The sequence below is a fragment of the Quercus suber genome, unplaced genomic scaffold (genome assembly GCF_002906115.3).
Source record: "Quercus suber isolate HL8 unplaced genomic scaffold, Cork oak 2.0 scaffold_168, whole genome shotgun sequence".
Taxonomy (NCBI): domain Eukaryota; kingdom Viridiplantae; phylum Streptophyta; class Magnoliopsida; order Fagales; family Fagaceae; genus Quercus; species Quercus suber.
In genome coordinates, this window is record NW_027069628.1 from 786,922 (window position 1) to 796,612 (window position 9,691).

Sequence of the window (9,691 nt, forward strand, 5' to 3'; positions counted from 1 at the left end):
ACCATAAAAAATAAGCTATGCTGAAGTACAAAACTTTGAAATTAGTAGCAACAATCTTGTTAATTACACATTTTACACACCTATTGTGGCACCAAGCAAAGGTTAGGTGACTTTTTAAAGTTTGACAAGCTTTTTATATTGAAAGAAAGAGCCTAAGTCTGCAAATTTATTAGGAAATGTTACAGAGTCACCCTCCAAATTTCTTCCAATTTTACGTAATGAACGCAGTTTCATTGCAAAAAGACTACAAAATATAGTACCTTGTCTAGAAGTACAATATTTTGGTGAAGATGGCATATTGTCATAACCAAACAATATGCCATATTTACTTGTGAAATGTGATAAATTTGTATATTTTGACTGACTGCCATTTTGGTTGTTCTAAAATCCCTCAGCAAGAAGTATTTTAATTTAATTTTTGAAGGCTATAGCTACGTCTATGCGTGAAAGCCAGAAAGAAAATGAAATACAACATAAACACCAATGTGTTACTATACTTACAATAGTACATAAATAATAACCCTCTGGAGTTTGGATACAAGAAATGAAACGGACAATATATATCAGCTGCGGCAACAAAATCGAAAGTCTTTAAAAGTTTCTCTTTGATCTTGTTGTATGTAAGATTTCTGATACAAATCCTTTGTCATAGCATGGTACAGTTATCCATAGGAGCTGACACATATACATGGAAGTCCTACGTTGTATTACATATGATGCCTCTAAATTTTATTGTGGCTGATCGAACATTTCCTTCATATGTGTCTGCCTGTTGGTTTCCTCCAAACTAATGCTTAATTCTCAATGCAACCAATGGACCAGATGCATAGATTCAGATATTCGAAAGAATGGAACCATTCAGGTAGAAGCTGAAACATTTCTATGCCTCAACATGGATTAACATGCCAAGCAAAGACATACAAACACCAGGTAAAACACTCGCAATGAATGGTCGCATAGCAAATTTTAAGAGACTGAAAACAAATTGACGTAAACTACCACACAATATCTACATTTCTTCCACCTTTCAAATCTCCTAGGGTACTTTGCAACAGAATTTACAGATGATGAACATATCCAAAAGAATTGTTGCGACTTTTTTTTCATGAGGTCACTTTTCAAGGCATGCATCACCAATTTAGAACGAGGCTTCATGAGCTACCTCTTCCAGACATTAGATGGACTACAGCAGGATTTTCATAGGAAGAACCAAAATCCCAATCCTCAGTTGAAGATGAAAGCGACATTAGTGCAACCACTATAGACCTCATGCTTGGCCTTAGTTGAGGATTTTCTTGTGTACAAGCTTTGGCTAGCTGGACCAGCTGCAGCCAAATCAGCCATAAAAGCTTTTTAGAAATAAGATTTTTTGTTGTTGTTGTTGTTGTTGTTGATAACTCAATAGTTAAAACTTACAACAATAGGGAGGTGGATTCAAATCTTGGTATTCCTAATAAAGGAGAGAATGCTATGCCACTAAGCTATAAGACTCTTCGTAGAAATAAGACTAATAGTCCATAATTTGCATGCTTATTGTGAATGAGAAATCACCTTCTGGACAGAGTCAAATGGGTAATCATCACCAAGTCTAGGGTCCACAAGTTTATGAAGATCTTCTTCTGGGTCAGGCTGGCTAAGCACATCTTCAAACTGCATCATATCAATAGATAAAATTTGGGTAAATTCTCAAATAAGCAATTCTTGAACTACATTCAAAAATAGTAAGCAGAGGAAGGGCAGAGAAAACAACCAAAGCAACAAGTCCTATTGATTCAGGAACATATTCATCTGCCTTGAACATAGCTTCCTTGCCTGATATTAGTTCATAGAGGACAACTCCAAAAGCATATACATCTATCTTCGGGGAAATCTTACCAAATTGAGCATATCTGCACACAAAATTTTGCATTTAGTTTAACCTTTTTTTTTTTTACCCCCCTCCGAAAAAAAAAAAAAAAAAAATCTAGAGAATTGTGTAATAGATACTGCTCCTTATTCTTTGTATGGTCCATATAATGATGGACAAAGCAATCCTTGCAACTAAACACAGATGAGAAAAAGCTACCTACCATGTCTTCAAAATTAGCATTTAGCAAGAAAGGTTCAAGAACGTAAGTAAATAAAATTAGAAAAATAACTCAAACATGGATATGTAATACAAATTTCGCTACTTTATAATGTGCAAATGAAAATTTTCTGTTTCAAAAGAGTAAACAAATAAATGAAATGAAACATTGAAAAAAAAAAAAAAAAAAGATTAGGAAATTCTTACTCTGGAGCCATGAATCCAAATGTACCCACAAGACGTGTGTACAGCGAAGCACTTCCATATTCAGTCAATTTTGTTAGCCCAAAATCTGCAACCTGTACCCAAAAATTTTAGAATAATGACAATGATGTCAGGCCTACTATGTCAAAACAAGCATACTTTTCCCTGGAAGTTCTTGTCTATCAGTATATTTGCCGATTTAATATCATGGTGGATGTAGACTGGAACGGTATTCTCATGGATGTATTCAAGTCCTCTTGCAGAATCCAATGCAATTTTCACTCTAGTAGACCATGGCAATGGATCCCTTCCTGAAAACCAAAGATACAATATGCAGTCATGAACATACATTAATAGAAATGAGATGTTGAGTAAGCAGATGCATTTTCATTTTCACCTGAGCTGTGCAGATGTTGACTTAAATTGCCATTCTCGATATACTCATAAACTAGGAAAAAGGAGCCCTCAACGCAATATCCTATTAAGCGAACCTGCATGAAGTTTAACATAGAAACAAATAGTCACCTTAAGATAATTGAACGATGCAACTGTTAGTTGGGCAAAATCGGCAACTTGATATTAGCTAAGCACTCACAGAAAGCAAATACTGGTTTGACAAAAAGTTCCTAATAGTTATGTATATACCAAAATCTGAAGCCAGCTTTTCTCCTGACTCCTGAGCAAAGTGTCATATCAAAGAGCATTATGCCAAAGAGCTTAGAAAATTGTACAAGCCTCTAACAACCGATGAAATACGAATAATAAAGTAAGCCAAGTACTTATGCTTGTCATATACATTTACTTAGAATATTAATCATCAATAACTAGTTACAATTATTAGAATTTATGCCCTAAAATCCAATTTATTGGCATGTTATAAATAATTAAATTGTTCAATTATATGAGGCTATTTATAAATGAACTAATGAGACATTATCATAGTCCTAGAAATGCATTGTATGCGACTTAGTTACAGAAAACATAAATCACAAGTTCCTTGTAAACTCAAAATATAGTTCGTAGTTAGTAATGAAATTAGGCATTTCATCTGCAAAGACTATAAAGTATCAACTAAGATAGTTTGTCTTGATTATAGAAGTGGAGGCTTCTAATTGATGTGTTGATATATCTTAAGTGTGTAAGACATATTGATCTGGAACGCTGTGAAATTAATTATTCAATTAACAACTGTCACCTAAATAATTAATCTCATGACTTCTAATTTCATAGACTCTCAATCCTGAGAGGATAGTGAACCCGAACAAGAAATTTAGGTTACTTTGATATATCAGGATTGAGATCTAGTTTCACGGTCAAAACCTCAATATATTAGGTAATCACACGTAGTGTTGAGGGAATACATATTCTCAAGATGGAATCCATAATCTCTTTCTATAGAGACGCGAAATATCCCATTGAGATTAGTTTAATGAAACTGGTTATTTAGGGCCGGCCACTTTAGTAAAGAATTACTAAAGTTCATATTTTATGAAATTAGATTTCATAAATATGAATAACTAAAATATTAAACTGGGTACTCAAGGAATAAAATAGTTGTTTACAAGATGACAGTTTATTATAACTTTATTCACTATGGATGTTTTATGGAGGTGTCAAATGATATCATATTAGAGTCTTGGAATATAATTTATTAATAAGGCTTCGAATGCAATTATATTTCTATAGTAGTACTTGTTATATAATTAATAGTAATTTTGAGTTTATTAAGAGTTGACAGATAAGTCGGAGGCCCATTGGAGTTAAGAGTCTTATTAGTCCCTTTGGTCCTATCCCAAGCCACACACTTAAGCCCAATTGGGCTAGCCTAAAAGGCTACCCAATTAGATAATCATTTATTTATTTAATACAAGCTATTAAATAAAGTAACTGCCAAATCAGATAAAACGTACGTATGATTAAAAGAAGAGAAAACATTTTTTCTGTACAAGTTTTTTTTGGAATTCACTTTTCTAAAGGAAAATTAACGTACGTAAAAACTAATTGAGAAACTACTCATCTTGGACACTGTGGAATTGCAATGAAGATTGAAGGTATTCTCAAGTCTTGTTTTTGAATTTTACTACACTAAGGTACGCTTTTTCTTCTTTGTTCTAGAATTTAAGACTACATGTTATCTCTCATGAATGAAGTAGATCCTTGTGTTGCTTTTACTGTGGGTTTTGTATGAGATGCAAAACTAGTTTTTCCAACAACAATATGATTGGACAAGGGAAAAATCCATCAGCTAGAGGATTCTGACTGAGTTTTCTAATGTACAATCTGCTCCCAGTCTCTAACCATGTTGGCATAATGCCCAAGCCATCAGTAGGATTTATTTTGAATTTGAAATCTACCAAAATAAATTGAAGTAGAGAATAAAATTACAGGGAAAGCATATTACCAGGTTCAAGTGATGAACTTTAGTTAAAACCTTCAGTTCAGAAATAAATTCTTCAGATGCTTGCATATCCATCTTCTTAATTGCAGCTTTCTGCATGATAGTAGGACGAAAGAGTCTGTTAGAATAAATTTTAAATGCTTAAATTTATCATTTCTTAACAGCTTAAGATTTAGGAATAAGTTGTAGTTTATCATGGTGTTGGAGTAAATGTGAAAAAATTACATGGTTTTTGAATTCTCAAAGAGGACTGCTATGACATACAACGGTTTAAATTTTTATGATTAGATTCTAAAGTTCTGACAGTATGGATGTCTAAATGCCGTTAGATTTTATGTGACTTCAGAGATGTGGTGGACCTTTTGCTCTTACTATGGTGCTTTCAAACCAAGAAGGCTCATGTTACATCATGGTTTGAATGTATATAGGAATCAGATTCTGAAGTATGACAGCCAGACAACAATGTAAGATTCAACAAACCTCTCCTCGTAATTCTGCATAGTAAACAGATCCAAAGCCACCTTGCCCAATCTTATTATCCAGGCTGAAGTCATCAGTAGCTTTTGCAAGCTCTTCATATGAGAACTCAACAGATTTGTCCATGGTAATACCTGTGAGCCGTGACGAAGGAGCACCAGTAAAAGAAACCAATTCTGAAGCTTTCTTTTGGAATTGTGTACAAAAGCTATGTCATTGCAAGAAAAAACTCATTATATGTGATTATAAATTTTGGAAAAATGTGAGAGAAACATGAGCTTGCAAATGATGCAAATGGTACACCCTTTTGCAATTTTTAAGTGCTTTCCTATTGGAACCTTACAAATAGTTTGACCCAATAACAGATGAGTTAGCAAGGCTGTCAAATGATGTTACTAAACTTGCTCTAATCATAGCCACAAAGAGTAGCTTCACCATTTCTAACCCATATTGCCGCCAGTAAGTCCTAGGCAAGAGGTGGTAGCCAAGAAAGCAATAAAGCAATACGCACCGAGGGAGAGTCACCTATTTTTGTTGTTTGGCTCTGCTTTTGAAGGCATTTGAGGTCAACATCTTGAGGCATGCCTTATTATCAGGCTTTATTAGAAACACAATTGTGGGTTGGATGCATATGGTAAATGGGGTGCATGTTTCATGCATGGAGGCAATACCCAAGACTATGCTTCAACACATCCAATGTGCTATAAAATGAAGGTGTAAACTCTCTTCATTGAAAATTTCTTTATGGGTCTTATGATGCTGCTCAAGAAGTATCTATTCATCCAAATTCATAATTCTCATAATTTGAGATATAAAATATATGCAATAAATGAAAAATCAAAGCATGGAAAAATATGCAGAGAAAAGGCATGATCCAAAAATAAGTTTTGCAACTCATGATAGTTAACTCTTACCATTATTCATATAGAAATGAGTGACACTTACCAAATTATTATTTCAAATTTAAATGTCTCTCTTAAAATAATTAAAATCAATAAGATGGCTCACCAAAGCATAAATATTACCATGTCTATGTTGAACATGCTGGTGTTGGGATACTGCAAGGAGAGTTGATGTCTCCACAACCTCCTTCTTCTTCTTCTTCCTTCCATATACCCCCACATACAGACAAAATGCCAAAATAGATGCTCCAGCAACTGCTGCTATAGACATGCCAGCAACTGCTGCTATAGACATGCCAGCAATGGCTCCACTTGAAATACCTTCTTAAAATGCCACCGCAATGTAAGCTTGAAATTATTGGAATAACAGTTACTTGATTAAATTCACCATTTCTATCAACTTAAATTTTTGGATCTAATGGTAGTTTATATTAGAGTAACTGATTCTGAACTGAAATCCTATGCCTAGCTTAAACTTTTGAAATAAGTGGTACTTTATCATAAATAACACTAAAGCCCATATTTGGCATATAACTTTTGACCCCATGCAGCAAAAGGGAGAACAGATAAGAAACACTGAAGAAATTTTCAAGAGAAGACTCAACCACCTGTGCTGCAAAAGAGAGGGGGAAAAAATGGAAAATTTTAAGTAATTGTTAGTCAACTTGAAGGAGTTTTTGAAGCATAAAGCAATAATATAACAGTTATTTCAATCTGAGAGCACGTCTAGATGGCAAGACTTACTGTAGCGGTGGAAATGTTCCATTTTGATCTGCAAAATAAAAATAAAGCCAAAAGTTTAGAACTATGCAGACGTGAGATGCTTTGTAGAGCAAAACCATATTGGCTTGCTAATTATAAATGATACACAAATTGAGTAGATATCTCAGAGAAGAAATCTCCACCACCTGTTCTGCAAAAGAGAGAGGGGGGGGGGGGGGGGGGGGATGTTATGTAATTGTTAGTCACCTGGAAGTGTTTGAAGCATAAAGCAAAATATAACATTCATTTCAAACTGAGAGCTTGGCTAGATGGTTTGAATTACTGTGGTGCTGGTGCTGGTGGAAATGTTCCGTTTTGATCTGCAAAATAAAAGAAAAGCCAAAACTTTAGAATGATTGCCAGTAATGCTTCTACTATGCAGTCATGAGATGCTTTGAAGAGCAAAACCATATTTCTACTGATAAAGGATACACACATAGAGTAGATATTGAAGCCTAAATTTTTAACCTGCATGCTTTAAATTCTAATGCACAAGAAGGTAACTCAGTAGCATCATCAAAAGATATCAACAAATAAATGCACTTCTAATAATTTTACGGGAAAATATACTCAGTTTTTTGGAATATGGAAATACTTAATGTACTCCTTGTCTGTTGAAAGTGACATAGCTTGTAAAGCCAACATGTGTGTAAAGTGGAAGTGGTACGTATTCCATCTCAGATGGTGTTATGATCGGACAGAGGAAACCAAGCCTAGATTAATGGGATGTTATGTTAAGTCAAAGACATAGGAAACCTAATCTAAATCTATGGGATACACATGTTATTGAGTCCATAGGACTAGGTTGGGAAACCGTGACCATTTGTAATCAACTTAGGGAATCTTAGCGTGTCTTGAGTGTATTTTGAAGTATGTTCAAGTCCAAGACAAGACCAAGGTTCTACCCAAGAAGACCCAAGTTTCTGGAATCTCGACACCAGCTCGATCCCTACTCAACCAATCAAGATTCACTAGACTCGATCGATCGAAACAAGATCTCAATTAATAGAGATTCGTGTAAAATCAGGTTTCCAATTCATTTCAGCCAACTTTTTTGATCTAGGGTTCTTGGTTTTCAAACCAGGTATAAAAGCAATCTAGGACAAGTTTTTATAGACTGTTTGAGAGTCGTGTATTCTACACAAGCATTAGAGATTTTTCAAGCTCTTGTCAAGCATCAACTAGAGATCCAAGTTCAAAGTTCTAAAGATCCAATGATCAAGGTGAAGTTGCTAAAATCTGGTTACATTAAAGTTGCTAGTGTGAATCCTCAAATGGGTACTTGAAATTGTGAGCGAGAAGTTCAAGTTCAACAAAGTCCAAAAATAGAAGAATCCATGCAAGGCAGGCTCAAGGCAAGCCGCACTTGTACCCCAAAAAAAAAAAAAAAACATTTAAAAGAGTTCTAATGCTCCCAAAATATTGAGATAGTAGAAATCCAACTTAATTGAAACTATAAACTATTCCACCAATAAAAATTATTATGAATGTGCTGAATAATTATTGACAAAAGTTTCTTAACAACTTGTGAAAGAGATGTAAATAAAACTTAAATACAAAAACTTAATTAGCAATTTTACATCTCAAAAAACAAGAATTGTTTTAATACAAAAAAGTGTATATAAAATAGAAAATCAAATAAATAGTATTTAATTAATATTTAGAATTGAAAAAGCCCACTAAAATTTTTCACTTTAGGCCTCATAATACATTGAGTCGGCCTGAGTTCATGAATTTGAAGCTGTATGGGGTCACGTTAGTAAGTAGTGTACTATGTGAGATAACTATAGATTTATAATTAAATGTATTGTATAAACTTACATTCAATTCTAGTGGATATTATTTCTTACTTCTACTAAAATTACGTTAGGTCTTACATCTACTTTTTGTTACTTAAATTATATTGTTACTTAAAATTAAAAAAAATTAAAAAAAAGAAAGCAGCCGTACCTGTAGAAGTAGAACCCGACGACGGCAGAAGTTGTAGAACCCCACTGGATAGATGGTTATCACGTTTTAATAAGTGGGGCCCAGGGACTCCTTGACTAACGGGACCCACTTGCCAAACATGGTTCACCTTCTCAGTCTTCTCCGGGAGCCTCCATGTGGCGAAGATCATGATAGTCGAGTCGGAAAACCAGGAGCTGAGGTCCGACACATCGTACGACAGCTTGGTCCCGGACGACGACAAGTTGTAGGAACTGATGTCGTAGGTTTTTACGGTCGGGATGGAGCCGTTGGGTTTGAAGGCCAGCAGGGCCTGGGATCCAGGCATCTTGGTGGATGAGGGATTGATGGCCCACGCCACCCAGCCATCGGCTTGGGGTGGTTCGGCCAGGAAGGCTATGGACAGTGTGGCAGTGGAGGCATTGTAATTCCAGTGTAGATAGGCACCCAGGTATGGAAGATCGGTGCAGTTGGCGTAAACCTTGTTTGTGAATTTCTGTGATGAGCAGGTCAGTGACTCACTAGGTGAGACTACCAAACCTAGCACCACCACTGCCACCACCCGCATCCCCAACATTACAAGCCTACCCATAAACTTGTATTTTTTTTTTTTTTCTTTTCTTACTTTAGAATTTAGAAAGTATTGATATGATAACGAACAAACATGAATTATTATTTGAATTTTATTACAGTACTTTTAAACTTTGTGTACCTTTTTTTTTTTTTTTTGATGGGGGTAAACTTTGTGTACTTGATCACTATCAAAAAGAAATTATGAGTCCATGAGCAGTGATTTTGTAAGGTTCTCGTCAATGGTCTTCGGACGCGCTTTTTTATTTTTGCCTTCCTTTTTTTTAAACCAGAGACTAGCTTTTAACGGAAAATTATTAGGTCCTCCACCATAATTTTTTTTTTTTCATTCATATTAATGATTGT

At 34.9% G+C, this 9,691-nt stretch overlaps 2 protein-coding genes across 4 annotated transcripts; both read right to left on the reverse strand.

The window, feature by feature from the left end:
• Window positions 1-474: 474 nt before the first annotated feature.
• On the reverse strand, window positions 475-6,905 carry LOC111994179 (lysM domain receptor-like kinase 3). Of its 3 annotated transcripts, none has more exons than XM_065777904.1 (10): window positions 6,791-6,905; window positions 6,170-6,659; window positions 5,148-5,278; window positions 4,671-4,760; window positions 2,667-2,760; window positions 2,429-2,580; window positions 2,273-2,364; window positions 1,751-1,889; window positions 1,552-1,650; window positions 475-1,325 (listed from the first exon to the last, which is right to left on the reverse strand). In XM_065777904.1, exons 2-10 carry the CDS (start codon window positions 6,339-6,341, stop codon window positions 1,152-1,154), a joined length of 1,143 nt encoding a protein of 380 aa, XP_065633976.1. In that variant the 5' UTR covers window positions 6,342-6,659; window positions 6,791-6,905; the 3' UTR covers window positions 475-1,151. The 3 variants fall into 3 exon arrangements, with proteins under 3 accessions (XP_065633976.1, XP_065633977.1, XP_065633978.1); XM_065777905.1 differs by having other exon boundaries at window positions 6,170-6,654; window positions 6,791-6,895; XM_065777906.1 differs by lacking the exon at window positions 6,791-6,905 and having other exon boundaries at window positions 5,148-5,352; window positions 6,170-6,283.
• Window positions 6,906-7,087: 182 nt separating this feature from the next.
• LOC136069411 (auxin-induced in root cultures protein 12-like) lies at window positions 7,088-9,323 on the reverse strand. Its single transcript, XM_065777916.1, has 2 exons — window positions 8,759-9,323; window positions 7,088-7,128 (listed from the first exon to the last, which is right to left on the reverse strand). The coding sequence occupies exons 1-2, from the start codon at window positions 9,321-9,323 to the stop codon at window positions 7,088-7,090; spliced, it is 606 nt and encodes a 201-aa protein (XP_065633988.1).
• Window positions 9,324-9,691: the final 368 nt, after the last annotated feature.